The 14,690-nt window shown below is 49.2% G+C and overlaps 1 protein-coding gene across 3 annotated transcripts in view; it reads right to left on the reverse strand.

Annotated features, from left to right (window-relative positions):
• Nucleotides 1–893: 893 nt before the first annotated feature.
• LOC103623939 (mitogen-activated protein kinase kinase kinase 3-like) overlaps nt 894–14,690 on the reverse strand; it is a 76,473-nt gene continuing 62,676 nt past the window's right edge. For all 3 annotated transcript variants that reach the window (XM_017746730.1, XM_017746731.1, XM_008643120.2), the window contains 8 exons: nt 13,208–13,275; nt 11,268–11,360; nt 10,142–10,336; nt 9,164–9,312; nt 8,444–8,575; nt 5,423–5,552; nt 4,707–4,884; nt 894–3,469 (listed from right to left, as the gene is read on the reverse strand). In XM_017746730.1, the coding sequence (XP_017602219.1) occupies nt 3,241–3,469; nt 4,707–4,884; nt 5,423–5,552; nt 8,444–8,575; nt 9,164–9,312; nt 10,142–10,336; nt 11,268–11,360; nt 13,208–13,275 (1,174 nt within the window). In that variant the 3' untranslated portion in view covers nt 894–3,240. The remainder of the gene's footprint in view (nt 3,470–4,706; nt 4,885–5,422; nt 5,553–8,443; nt 8,576–9,163; nt 9,313–10,141; nt 10,337–11,267; nt 11,361–13,207; nt 13,276–14,690) is intronic.

Genomic DNA, 14,690 nt, shown 5'->3' on the forward strand with positions numbered 1-14,690 from the left:
ATTTGCATACAACGGTGGGATAGGCCGCGGTACCCGTAAATCCCCGCCCCCTCATTTGCATGCCCCGCCCCTGGGCTAACCCGCGCTCCGGCCCCGAGACCAACAAACCGGCTACGGTAAAGAAAAAAGGAAAATAAAGGATAAAAAGGGGGCAAAAGAAAGGGAAAAGGAGGAAAACACAAAAGGAAACGGGGGAAAAAGCAGGGGGGAAAACAAAAAGAAAAAAGGGAGAAAGGGAAAAGAAGGGAGAAAGGGAAAAGAAGGGAGAAAAGAGGGACAAATGAAGGAAGGGGGGGGATGAAGAGGAAATAAAGAAAAAAACTCCAAAATTTTAAAATAAAAATAAATTAAAATTAGGTTTAGAAGCACAAAAGCCTGTGCGTTCAGAGTCCAAGGCGGGATGTCAGGACAAAGGGACATGCAGAGCCCATCAGGTCAGAGAACTGCACACATCCATTTGTTCCAGAAATCCTGGGGAACCATCAACTTCTTGTCACTCCCTGGCCCCACTGCCCCCAGGACAGCCACACCAAGTGCCCCCTGTGCCCCCCACCCATGCTGGGGACTGCCCTGCTGGGAAGGGGCTGTACTGGTGAGCAGGGGACAGGCAATAGAAATGGAGGATCATGGAATTATTAAGGTTGGAAAAGACCCCCAAGATCATCAAGTCCAACCACGTTCACCACTAAACCACATCCCCAAATGCCACATCCACATGCCTTTTGAGCGCTTCCAGGGATGGTGACTCCACCACTTTCCTGGACAGCCTGTTCCAATGTCCTGCTCCAGTCTGCCCCCCAAAAAGGAATTCATTTCTCCATGGATACGCGGCAGTGCGCAGGGAAAGCCGCACGGCCCGCTACAGGCAAAATAAAATAAAAACAAACCGAACAAACAGAAAATGACTTTACATAACAGAATAATTCCATTCACTTCTCCTAGTTCCATTCTGTACATCAGAACACTGCAAGGGTTTTACAAGCCAGAAAGGCAAAGGCACCTGAGGAGTGTCTCGCACTCACACTCACACACACACACAAAAGCCACATCCATCCATGGGAGGATTTAGGAGGTATGAGGCCCCTGAGAGCATTTTGGGGCAGCCAGGAGCCCCCTTTGGCTCTCAAGTCTTTGCAAAGAAGGAAAACACCCACCCACCACTGAAAGGCTGAGAAAACCCAAACCAGATTCAATGAAAGAAGAGAAAACAGCATAAAAATGGTTTTGATTTTTTTTTTTTTTTTTTTTAGCTTTGGTGAACACACACTTTGTTACCCTCTTCTGCCAAACCCATTCCCAGGCAACACTGATTTTTTTTTTTTTTCCCCTTGTGTTTGTTTCCATCCATCCCGTAGTACTGACCAGACTGATGGATTTGGTCCTATTCACAGAATAAAATTCTTCATTCCCCTCAGCAAAAGGAGACTTTTTTCCCCTCCCCATGGGGAGCTGCCCATCACCACCATGGCTGACTGACACACAACCCCTGGTGCTGCTCCACCAGATCCCAACTTCCCTGGATCCCGGCTTGGGCAGTAACCAGTCCCTGTAGCTTTCAGGCAAATTTATAGGGAATTCTTTTAGGTATTTATTTTAATTTGCTCTCATACTCACAGTGTTTATTTTTTTAAAAACTGAAGTAATTCTTAAAATCATGAAATCTTCGAATGGTTTGGGTTGGCAGGAACCTTAGAGCTCACCTCATTCCAACCCCTTGCCATGGGCAGGGACACTTTACCAGACCAGGTTGCTTCAAGCAATATCCAACCTTGACCCTGAATGTTTCCAGAAATGGGACATCCACAGCTACTCTGGGCAACCTCCTAAACCTTGCTTCTCTGTTCAGAGCTGAGGACACGGACACGCTCCCACCGCCACACCAGCGGTGCAAAGTCTTGATCTCTTCCTCATGGAAGAATTCAAGGATGTGTTCACACAAACAACCAATTCTTCACTTTCCTCTTAAGTCTAAGCAACACTTTTCATTTTCACTGAAAACCAGCATTATAATAAACCCGTGTCTGACACACTGGCCTGAGGACGGAACCTCCTGGTAACTGCTTTTTTAACCCTTTGCTGAGTCAGTGGAAACAGCTAATGCAGCAGAGAAGGGGGAGGTGGGATGGTGCAACTAATTTATCCAAAACCCCCCAAGGTCTGATTGATTCATTAATTAACTAGCTTCCAGGGACTCTGTGCATACTTCCTGCCCAGGTTTTCCAGTGGGGTAGCGCTGGTCAGAGACTGTAGTCCAGCTCTACTTTTGACTGGCCCATTTTCTCCTACAACTTCAAGCCTACTGCAGGAAGAAATCTGCTTCCAGCAGCCCTCAACTGCTGCAGCTCCACTGTCCCAGTCTGAGGCTCCACGGTCCTGCAGCTGTTCCCTTCAGCACCACCATGGAAGTGATGCTCCCCTTCCCTGTACCTGAGGATGGCTCACAAGGCACAGAGGAGGAGGCACCAGTCCTCTCTATCTAATTTTAGGCACTCTTGGGTTTTACAGAGACCCACTGGGCTCTCCCTGCAGCTTCACCTCCAGAACACGATGGCATCTCTCCAGCCCCAGCGCAGCAGCACAGGCACAGCTCAGCAGAACTGTGGCTGTGAGCAGAGCCGTCCTTGCTGAGATTGCCTTCAGCTCACACCTGAATCCCAATGGCTCCCAACACAACCTGGCTGCTGCTCAGCCCTGCCATCGACAGCATTTAAACACCACCATCATCATTTGACCATTCCTCAGCCCGTGGCAGGGGTCCCGGGCATCCGTCCGCGGGTGTACCCGGCACAGACCTCCTGCACCCCGAGAAGACCCCCTTGTTCCCAGACTCACACACGCACACACACACACACCAAGGCAAAGTCAACACGGCTGCTGCATCCTCACACCAGATCCGAGCCGAGCATCACTCCTTGACTGTAACCGCGTAAGGCACAGGACAGTGTGAAACGCCGCCCCGCCGGAGGGGGGACATTTCCCGCTTGCCACACTTCCCCCCAGAGAGCAGTTCCATGGCGAGGGGGACGGCCCCGGTACCGCTGGCGGCAGGGAGGGTACGTGGTCCGGCACCCGCACGGAAATCCCTCGCTCTGAATTCCCGGCGCCAACAGTCCCGAGCGCAGCTTGAAAATCCAACAACGCGGCGGGGGCCGAGGAGCAATGAGCGAGAAGGGACTGTCAGGACAGCCCTGGGTGAGGTCCGACCCTCCTGCCAGTGCTTCCCATCCCCGCTGCCAGGGCTCAGAGCCCGCAGTTGACGAAGGGGTGTCTCAGCAGGTCCTCGGCCGTCGGCCTCCGCTTCTCCTCCACGAAGATCTGCTTGAGGAAGTTGCGGCAGGAGCTGGAGACGCCGTCGGGGAGCTGGGGGTTGGTCGGCTGCGTGGCGATTTTAAAAATCGCCGCCATGGCCTCAAACTCTGCCCAGGGTGGTTTCTCCGTTAACATCTCCACCACGGTGCAGGCCACGCTCCTGCAACAACGCCAAGCACAGGGTGAGGGACTGGGGCGGTGGCCCTGCAGTTCGAGTTTAATCAGCTCTGGGATTGCACCTGCCTAAAGGGACTGTGCAGGGAGCAAACCTGCAGGAGACGGGCACATGTCCCTTGTATGTCCAGTCCCCTGAAGCTCCCTGGGCACACAGGTGCTTGGCACTGGACTTTCCACTCCCATAGCAGGAGTGAACACAGAACCCTTGCTTTAAGTAAAGCTGGTGGCTTTTCTGCCTACCTTAAGTGGCAGATGCTAAGTCTCTTAAAAGCTCACTGGAGCATCCCCTAAAGGGAAACCCAAGCACAGGTTCAGACAGCACAGTTTCAGCAATAGCATGTAGTTCCCTAGGAAGCTGAGAGAGAATGAAACACGTTTGCCTACATCCAACTTAATCTGGGAAGGAACACGTGGGATGAGCAGCAAAGAGCCCAAGAGGTTTCCCTAGGCTTGCTCAAGAGTCCTGGTCTTGGCAGAGATATTCTGCCACCTCCATTCATAATTGATCCTAAAAAGTTAAACCACATTCCCCTCCCATCAGCCAGAGCAGGTGGTGCAGGGTACATGGACACCTGCTAAGGACTTTCTGGTTTTCCCACCCAAAGAGGGTTCTCTTGGAAGGATTATTTTTTGTTGACCCTCTTTGCTTGGGCACCCAATGGAAAGCACACTGTGAAGATAGTGCTTCCTCCTCATATACTGGGAAGATTAGTAGTGTTACCCCAACTCTTCCAGGCTCCATCTGTCATCCTCCACAGATCAAAACATTCACAAGCAGCCAATGATTTTGGTTGTCTTTGTGCCTGAGCCACATGCAAACATCCAGCAGCAGATTTGGGAAAGCCATTGAAGATCCTCTGAGCTGGGCTTAAGTGAACCCAAAGTCAGGGCCAACAAAACTCAACAGCTCTTTTAGTGACCTTTTTTGTCAACCTGCTTTCCAGAATTAAAAAGCAGTTATGGGGATGAGCTGGACGTGAGACTCACCCAAGACAAGAGCTTCCAAAAGCAAGCTGTGATTCTGAGTGCTCCTGTTATAGGAATTTAGCTACAACACATTCCCTCTGGATATCTGCACAGTTGATCCTACCATGTATCTCCTATTTTCCATCCTTTGCACTGCTTCCCACTACTAGCTACACCCGTTGCTCCCATTACAGCCTCCCAAAAGGATTGTTTGATTTAAGTAGCAGTGGTGGGGTTTTTACTGCATTCCTTACCACACATCAGCTTTCCTTCCATAGCCCTCTCCACTGATAACCTCCGGGCTCATCCAGTATGGTGTTCCCGTGACAGATTTAATCCCTGTTCCAGACATGCAGATGGTCTGGATGCGTTTGCTGGCCCCAAAATCTCCAAGTTTCACATTTCCAGCAGAATCTCTCAGAATATTGGCACCTGGGGTAAAAAGCAAAGACAAGACCCCCAAGAGATGAAGCAGCAACCTGAAGTGAGGAGAGCAGGAAGGGCACAGGCAAAGAGCCCGGCAGGAGGGAGCCCAAAGGGCTGTGGTGGGTTGGATTCCGGATAAATCCTTCTCTCCTAAGGCAGCTGCTCTCCCAGAGGGTTGACTCCCACCAGCATCCCCTCACTCAGCAGGTTTCCCAAAAATGAGCAGTGCATGGGGGCCAACAGATCATCCTGCCCACCCACAGACAGCAGCAAGGAGCCTCAGTCCTTGGCTGTGTTACACCAGGTTTTCAGACATGTAAGGGCAGTTAACAATAATCCCTTGAAAGAGAAGACAGCACAAAATTTTGGTTTCAGCTGCTTGCTCAAGATTTTCATGGTTCAAGCCGGTGAAGGGCAGGGGCAGAAATACTTCAAATAGCAGATCCCAGTGCAGTGCTGAGCACAAGGATCTGTGCTGGGGCAGGGGGAGGCTGGGCTGAGCAAACACGAGCTAACAAGGAGCTTCCCTGTACCACCCACTCACCTTTAATATCCCTGTGGACAATCATATTGCTGTGTAGGTAGAAGACTCCCTGCAGGATCTGCCTGGTGTACTTCCGTGTGACATTCTCGGTCAGAGCACCATAAGCTTTTAGCTGGTCCTTTATTGAGCCCTGTTGCACAGAAACAACACACACCAACCCTAAGGACCAGAGGAATCATCACGTCACAGGAACTTCTTAAACCTTCCTGACCACTCTATTTTCCAGCTCAGAAAACCCCAAACCCTTCTTTGTAGAAACAGCAAAAATCCACTAAGTGCTGAACAGAGTGAAGACTTGTCCTCGTGTCCCAGGTCCCTGGGGAGATGAAGGAATGGTTTGGTGTCTGTCAGAGCTTCCTCCTGCCAACACCACAGACCTTTTTCCCCCTCTAGTGGCTGGAGGGGTGTCACCGACAGCTCGTGGAGAAGGACCAAACTGATGAGGAATTCCAACTCAAATGAGAGTATCAACTCGATTAATTAGATTCATAGAATCTTTACGGTTGGAAAAAACCTCTGAGACCATCCATTCCAATCATTAACCCAGCACTGCCAGGCCCACCACTAAACCGTGTGGTATTGAGCATTTCCAGTGATGGTGATTCCACCACTTCCCTGAGCAGCCTGTTCTGATGCTTGACAACCCTTTCAGTGAAGAAATTGTTCCAGTCTAAATCTCTGCGGGTGCAACTTGAGGCCATGTCCTCTTTTCCTATCACTTGTTACCTGGGAGAAAAGACCAACTCCCACCTGTCTACAATCTGCTTTCAGGGAGTTGTAGGGAGCCAGTTCTTCAGGGCCAAGATAATGAGTCAGTCTTTGAAAGCCTCCTCCCAAAACTTTGCACAGCAAGGAGCACCTCCAGCCACGAGGGACAGCCAGCCCCACGAGGGCCTGCTCCAACAAGACCACCCATTTGCAAGTCCTTGAATTTCTGACCCAGGCATGCAGGCTCAAACTGGTTTGACTGTATTGATCAAAGAGGAAATGAAGCAGGGGTGAAGACATCATTCTCCTGGTTTCAGCTGTATTTTCAGGCTACTTGGAAATTGATGTGTCTCACTGTGCCAGAGCTGGGTTTTAGCAGGGGTGAACCAGAGGCAGATTTGGGGTTCACACTCAGCTCTTACCTCCAGTATTCAAAGTTAGCTGGGAAGTGGGAGGGGAAACTCATCCTGTTTCTGCCTATCCTGCAGCTCCAGGGTTGACCCAAGATTGCCAGTCCTGTTCTGGGAATAGTGGCTGCTCTGCTCCAAGCCAGCCCATCAAACTCTATTAGCTTTTCCACATCCACCCATCTCTGCTGCAGCTCTGCCCAGCTACTGTTTTGGCTTCTTTTGAGGCTGGTGGTGATCCTGTGGATAAGCCTCTCCTTTTCCTTTCTGAGCACTGCTGAAGCAACCTGAGATGCTCTAAATGACCCCCTCGTACAATTTGTATGCAGGGTATGCTCCCTCGCCACCACCAAAATAGATTTCTTATCCTGCCCCTGCTCACCCTGATGAGGGGACATCAAACAAAGAAGGGGAAACAGGTTCCTTGAGGCCTGTGGTCAAATGGACCATTCTGTTTTCCAAGCACAGATAAAAAAAATAATCTATGGGGAGGACAGAAACTACAGAGTCAGCTATTAAATGGGTGCCATCATAAGAATGGCAGGCTAAGGGTGCACCCAAACTTGGCCCTGTGAAGATTTTACCAAGCTGACTGTCCTAAACTGGAAGCCTGGCCAGACCCAGCTTTGCAGAGGTGCTGTCCTGCAAAGTTTGGGAACTCCCTCACTTCCACTGGCCTTGGAAACCAGAGCCCTGAGCTGCTTTTGTGAAATGAGCTGTTGTTGCAGCAGCAAGTCAATCGGTATTTGGTCAGAGCTCGGCTTTATCATTTAAAAAAAACAAACACTGAACTTCCAGCCCTGCTGGACACTGCCCCAGCATCAAATGCTGGTTTCCTGGCTGCTAACAAACATTGGCATGCCGTGGAATAAGCAGCAAGGCGATTGCTGCAATTCCTGGGATTTACTCCTCTGGGTCCATGCCTTGTGGAAGGGCCTGAAGGTGAGATGCCCACAGGGACAGAGGGAGGACAGGGCTCGGAAGGGACTCAGAGGCATGGAAGTCCACCTGATCACTCACATGCAGGAGATGTTCGGAGAGCCTCTGGCATGTTTACTAACAACCAAAATTATTTGCAACCAGATGACTTAATTGTCCCTTCTGACCTTACAAATCTCTGTATAAACAAGGGTTTATTCTCCAACACTCTGGGGAAAAGATCCAGCTGGACAGGAGGGACTTGGGAGAACAGATCCTGCAGCAATGTAAATACCATTATGCTGTTTTACACCATCAGTCTAATAGCTGATGTAATTCACAAGCTCCCAAACACAAAGAGATGCTCAACTCATCCGTGTACATTCCCCAGCCCCTGCTTAAACTCCCTCAAAACATTCTGATCTTTTTCCCCATGGCTATTTCATCCTGTATCAGCAAAGCCACAAATTGAAGCCACTCCTGCACAAGAGGATAACACTGCCCACGAAAAGCTCTGTCCTCAACAGAGAGCTCTAAGTGAGTAACACTGCTTTTAATACACATGTGCTGAAAGGCACAAATAATTGGTGACAGCTGTGGGTGGACAGTTGTACTATTAGCTTTTCCTGCAGGGATTTGCAGTAAATACTTAAGGATGGGCTCAGGCCACAGTGTTTGGAGCAGGATCTGGATCACGTCCTACATTCACCAAGCTCAGATTCCAGACTATGAACACACCCTGCTTCAGGATTCAAACCTAAAACCTGCCTGCAAGGCTTTTCATTTCACCCAGTGCATGTTGAGGGGCTTCACCATGACATCTGACTCACATCCTACGCTTTCCCAAGCCTTAGGGATGCATCCACTGCTTTGGTTTAGTTCATCAGCTGTACAGCAGCTCAGCTGGATTCAAATTTCACCAAAGCCCAGGACACTCTAAATCTGTTTTCTGCCACTCAGGAAAGTCTCTAGCAGGAACCACACTTACCCCTGGCATGTATTCCACAAAGATAGACAGTTTCTTCTCCTCAGGATCCCGCAGGCACCCGTAGTACTGCACAATCCTGTCGTGACGGAGAGTCTTCAACAGCTGAATCTCACATTCTAAAGCATTCACCTCCTGTAACAACACAGACAGGCTTCCTGATGAACGGGAATGCTGTCTTTGGGAATATGATATAAACACTGCTCCATGTGAAGCATGATTTTTGTAGCAGCTGTGAAGCTGCCCACGAACACATTGGCCACACGAGGCTCAGGAAGGAGGACCACTGCCCTAAGAGAAAGGCAAGGAGAAAGACAGGGCTTGTCTTTGGGACAAGTTCACTTATTATTACTTGTGTTTAAGGAGTTTTTCTGGAGTTTTTTTTATTTATGGCTTTCCTATTCTGGAAAGGTGACAATGAAGTCACTGCCCACAGTGGGGAGAAGGTGAAGGGAGCAAGAAGGACAAAATTAAGGAAGATCAGACAGACCTGCAAGAGATGATACCTGAGACAGAGCAGGCCAATGTGACCAAGGAACTGGGAGGCAGAGAAGTCACCACAGAGCTCTGAGTAGTGCCACAAGCCATTCAGGACTACTCCAGAGAGGGAAAACAACACCCTGTCTCCACACAGTGCCTTCCAGGGACATGGACACCTCCACCCTCAGCCCCCAGCCCACAGTCCCCCAAGGAGCCTCAGAACAGCCCTGCCCTTGTACTCACTTTACTTGTCTCCTGGCTGTCAGGGTCGAAAGGCACCTGCTTCACCGACAGCTCCCGCCCAGTGTCAGCATCATAGCAGAGATAAACTTCCCCAAAAGCTCCTCTTCCCAGCAGCTTCCCCAGCCTCCAGTTCACAGGTGCCTGCAGAGCTACAGGAGAGAGCAGAGGGTTGAGAGAAGAGCACAGCAGGGAGACTTCAGCATCAGGGTCCAGCTGACCCTACAGAGTGCAGGGCAGTCAGCAAGCCACTCTCTCCCAGAAGCAGCAGGACAAACCAGTTTTAACTGCACTGGTGCTATTGGTGTGGGGGGAATGTCTCCCAGTCTGCATTAGCATAAAGCAGAAACAAATACCAGAAAAGTCCTATTTCATTAAGAGTCTTTCCTCTAAAAACTCTTTTCTTAGCCAGTGTTGGAATTTCCCTTCTGCTGTGGGAGAGTTTAGCAGGATACAGGATGGCTGAGCAGCAGCCCAGGCAGGGACCAGTAAGGAGTCATTCCTAGGATGTTATCCATCACTAAACAGGCCCAAAATGCACCAGCTTCGACATCATGGGCAGCTGTGCAATAGCAGAGGAGCTTGCAACACCATCTTTGGGTGCTGGGGTGACAGCAATGTCAGCCAAGAACAGAAACTCTGGATGCATTTGCTCCCATGTCCCAAGTCTTCTGGGAAGCTTCTGCTGTGTGACCACACTGACAGTCCAACACACAAGCAATCATCTGCAACCCAGCAAGTGCTGCACACCAGCTGACCCCACACAGCTCTCAGCCCAAGGCCAAGGTAAGACACAGGGTATTGTACTACACCTTTCTCATGAAACAGAAGCTGGTGCAATGTGCCTCATGTTGGGGGGAAAAGCTCACCCACGGCTGGCTCAGCTGATGCCCAGTAACTCAGCAGGTCACAGTAACTCAATTTTGTGCTAAACCCCAGCTCTACTGAGAGCTCAGGCACTTGGGGCTGTGGTTCACTCACAGTTCCTGGCTTTCGTAGGGGAGGTGCTGAAGACCTGCAGACCCTTTTCACAATTGTTCCAACACTTGGGCCTGTACTCGTCGTACTGCAAGGTGCTGAGCTTGCTGTCCCCAGTGAAGCTCTTGGTTCTGCTGGAAGGGACAAGCTGAAACAGGTTCTCCTGTGGGAAGTAACTCCTGGGGAAAGTCCTCCGGCCTGTAGGGGAAAAAGGGGGAAAGTTACAGCCAGAACACATGGACCAGCTTGGATCCACCTGTCACCGCCTTCTCACGTCACTGCCCAGATCCTCACCTCTTCAAATTAAACAAAGCAAGTGTAATGAAACTGCAGCAGAACCCTGTGAAGATTTTAAATTCAATTTAAGAGTTGATAACAGCAGGCATTACATCTAATGTAGATGTTTCCAGAGGGGTTTGCAACAGTTTAATTACATCAGGGGGCTTGTTGGTTGTTAATCACAATTAAACACTCAACAGGCAGGGATTTACATTGCAAATTATCCCTGCCATCCCCTAAGTCCACATGCAAATGACCACACAGCAGGGCCAGACCTGCTTTCTCAGGGGTGTCAGTGAGATGAAGCTCATTCTGGAAAGCTCAGTATGCTCTCTGCACGTCCTCAGTACATTTTCCCCAAGGGAATTTTTGCCTCCCACCATTTTCAGTTTCATACAGTGGAAGAATGAGCAGGAAAACAGTGATGGAGTGGGCCCCAAAGCTCAGAGCTCACCAGTTTAAAACAGAGAAGCAAACAGATACTGCTACCCTGAAATTGCTTGGGGATTTCCTACAGCTCTGTGAGAAACCTGCTGTAAAGGTCACAAAAAGCATCCTCAAAAGAAAGCAATTTAGGGGAATAGAAAGGTTGATACTGCCAGGGATGAGAAATGCCAATCATCCCCACAGCTAAATTAAAAGAGGAGGTGTAAGCAGCGGACAGGCTGCAGATGCTCAGCACTTCCCAAGAGCACAGCTGCAAAGTCTCATAGAGAATACCCTTCAGAATACACAAGGGAATCCCAGATTACTTGGTGGTCCCTCCCTTTACCAGAAACCTCTCCTTCCCAAGTCTTTCCAGTCCCAGGCATGGTCACAAGCCATCAAGGACTGATCACCATTTCCTTACCGTCACTGTAGTCCTTGCGACTTTGGGAGAGATGGTACTGCCTTGGGAACGTCCCACCTTTCCCAAACCTCTCACAGAATGGGATGTCAAAATCTGGCAGGAGGAAAGAAGACACAGGTATTTCTGAGATCAGCTCAGTACCAAATGCCCAGAGTGTTTCTTATGGGAAACACTGAGTTAGAGGCAAGAAGGAGGTGACAAGGTGTTCATTTACACAACCCTGTATTCCCCAAGGCTCCCTCTGAAATCTGCCCACAGTCACAAACTCCTCAGTGGAAAATCAAGGTTAAACACACTGCCCTTGGTGCCCCCAAAAGCAGAGGAACTGCTGATTTTATGGACCCTGGCCCACAGTGTTGAAGTGCAAGGCAGAGGATTAACACAGACCATGCCTGGTTTCCAAGGCAGAGCACTAAAATATCTTATTTGCACATGGAAAACGCAAAAATCAGCATGGAAACAAAACTGCCAGGCAGGGTCAGGCCTTGATACATCTACTCCAAAACCTTTGCCCTGATACCAGCTATTTTCAGGGCAATGCAAAACCCAGCACTTGACTAACACCAGATGGTATCTCCCTGCTCTTTCTTCTCAGATGTGACTCCTCCCCTCTGAAAACCAATTTAGACCCCCAGAGCTCCAAACTTTTATATTTATTTGCTTAAATGCTAGAAAGATAGAATATACAGGAGGGATTAAAGATCATCAGAGTTCAGACACTGGATGATTAGAGAGATGGATGGACACGCAAGATAAGGACATTTTTTTTAATAAAAACCACAGCACAGGAAGCCATTGCTGGTAGTACCAAATAACTTGAGATTAAAATATCTGTCATTCCACCCCCTTCTTTCACCTGCTGTTTTTCCTCCATCCAATTCTAATGACACAGCCCCTTCTGACTGTTTGTTTGCCTTAGCCCGGGGCCAGCAGCCGCTCCTCAGAGGCTGCTCCTGGCCTCTGCTGCACTTCGGTGTGATTGCCAAAAAGAGCACATAATGGCTGAAATATGGCCAGCAAGAGGAGCAACAAGGACAGGGCAAGAGGTTCTCAGTGAGCCACGTGTGAGCGACAGTGCCCAGAGGTGTCTCAGAGCAAAGTGCCACGGGGGGAGCACTAAAACCTTCAGCAACGAGGGCTGACTGCAGCTTCATCTCTGCAGCTCAATCTAGAAACCCTGCCTCAGGCCAGCAATGAGTTATCCTGCCACAGGCTGGCTGCCATTTGCTCATTTTTAATAGTGCAAGTCATTACAATATTACAGAGTTTCCATTATTTAACCAGCTGGATGTTTATAAGTGATTAAGCAGTAACCTATGATCTGTGCAAGCACCAATACCACTTCTCTCACAGCATTTGCACTATTGCAGATTCATACAAGTGGAAGAGGTGTAACTCCCTAGAGAGCTGGGGTTTGCTATGTAGGGAGTCAAGATCCTGAAGGGGCAACTCCCAGATAGTAAGAGAGACAAAATCTGATCCTACAAGGCTGTTCCCAGCTTCTCAGCACCTTGCAGTTGTCAGCAAACACAAGAGCATGGCCCCCTCAGCAACATCTACCAACACAGATCTCTCAACAGCTTTTTACTTGCTTGCATCCATCCACCTCAGGGCTCCAGCTGCTCAGTTTGGACTGTTGCTGCAGTCACTTGATTCCCAAATCAGGCCTAAAGGTTCTTCAGTGCTACCACTATTGCTGCAGCGTCAAGAAGGGTTAATGAAGACAAGAGCAGCCCTGCTTGTGTTCGATGCGCTGGGCTTTTTGATTTTAGAGAACATTCCTGTTTGATCATTGCAGGGTCAATTCTGAAGTATCACCTAAGCCATGGAGCTGGTTTGCTTGATTGCTTTTAATTACTTTTCATGCAGTGCCATCTCTCTAATAGTCTTTATCCAGCCTCTTTACTACATAGCAAATGCAAACCACCAAGAGTGCTTACCCATGCAATCAAGACTGTCTTTGGGATGGCTCTTCCTTCCAGGAACAGGGGTTTGGGGAAAGGGAGGGCTGTAAAGGGATGAAAAAAAAAAAGAAGGATTCATTTATGATATCAGAAAGGCTATTAATAGACATGGGAAAGGACAGGAGAAACCACTGATCACTGAGCCCCCATCCTCATCCTGCACAAGAATGAAGATTGTTTTTTTGGCTGGATCACAGCTTGTTCCTGTGGCAAACAAAGGGGATGCTGCAAAACCTGCAGTCACCAGGCTGAAATGAAACAGCCGAAGATCATCACCCCTGTGCACAAGGCAGCACAGAAGGAGGGCTGCAGGTTCCTTTTCCCTCAACTTCAGGGGTTCAACCACACACCTCTGCTTTCCATGAACATCGTTCAGCTGCTGCAGATGCACCAGAGTCCTTCAGTCATGCTCAGTTCATGCAGGATTCCCTTTTCTCCAACATCACCTCCCACCTTCCTCACACAGAGACTGCACCACCTCTGGGAACATGCAGCCTCCCCAGGAGACCAGGAGGGAGAGCGTGGGACTGGTGCCTCAAGGCTCAAGGTCTTTAAACTACAGTGAGAGGATGAAAAAACACTGCAAGGAGATTTCAGCAATCCCAATTTCACCCCAGACTCTTAAAGAGTGATCTGGCATGTTGGTTATCCACGCTCTCTTTTAACAATATGGGCACAGAGCAGAAATCTGCATTGTAAAGTGCTCTGAAACCTACTCACATCAAAGCTGATCACTGCTGTGGCAAAGAGGAGTTTGTGGTGCTGTTCCTAACCCTCAGCCTGGTCACTCACTCTGTCCTCTTGGGCTGATGCCATCCCAAGCAACTGGCTGCAAAGCCTCCGCCACCTCTTTGCAGGAATAGCCCTACTTACTCCTCTTCCTTGGAATAGTACAGCCCTCCTTGTGCCTTTTCCAGCTCCTAGACCTATGACTGAACACATCTGCCTGCTTTGCACATGAAATCAGGCCATGCCACCTTCTCACAGAGAGCTAAAGGTGTAAAACTCTTCTCTCAGTTCACAGCAGAGTAACAACCAGCCTGTTGTTACTCTGTTCTTCCTGGCAAAATCTATGTAAAAGCAAAGCTAGGGCAGAGAGGTTGGGAACACAAGGAATCCAGCTTCGATATGGCCGTAACAATGAGCAAATACATCACAGGAAATTATTAAAAGCCACAAAAAGGAAATGGACCTCGATGCTGAGACAGATCCAAAGAGCACAGAGCTGCAAACCCGAAGTATGCTACACAATCAACCCAACGCAGGCCCGCTGGAACGCAGCCTTGGTGCTGTATGGCAACAGCAACAGCGGAAAAAAATAGAAAATCTTTGATGCAGATGGAAAAAAAAATAGACTGCTTCCCAAAAGGACACTGTGTCTTATCCACAGCTCACCCTGCACAGCAGCAAACATACGGTTTCTGTGCACGTGTGAGCTGGGAAGGAGCTCAATGGCACC

This window comes from Corvus brachyrhynchos, unplaced genomic scaffold, assembly GCF_000691975.1.
Source record: "Corvus brachyrhynchos isolate BGI_N302 unplaced genomic scaffold, ASM69197v1 scaffold18, whole genome shotgun sequence".
Taxonomy (NCBI): Eukaryota; Metazoa; Chordata; class Aves; order Passeriformes; family Corvidae; genus Corvus; species Corvus brachyrhynchos.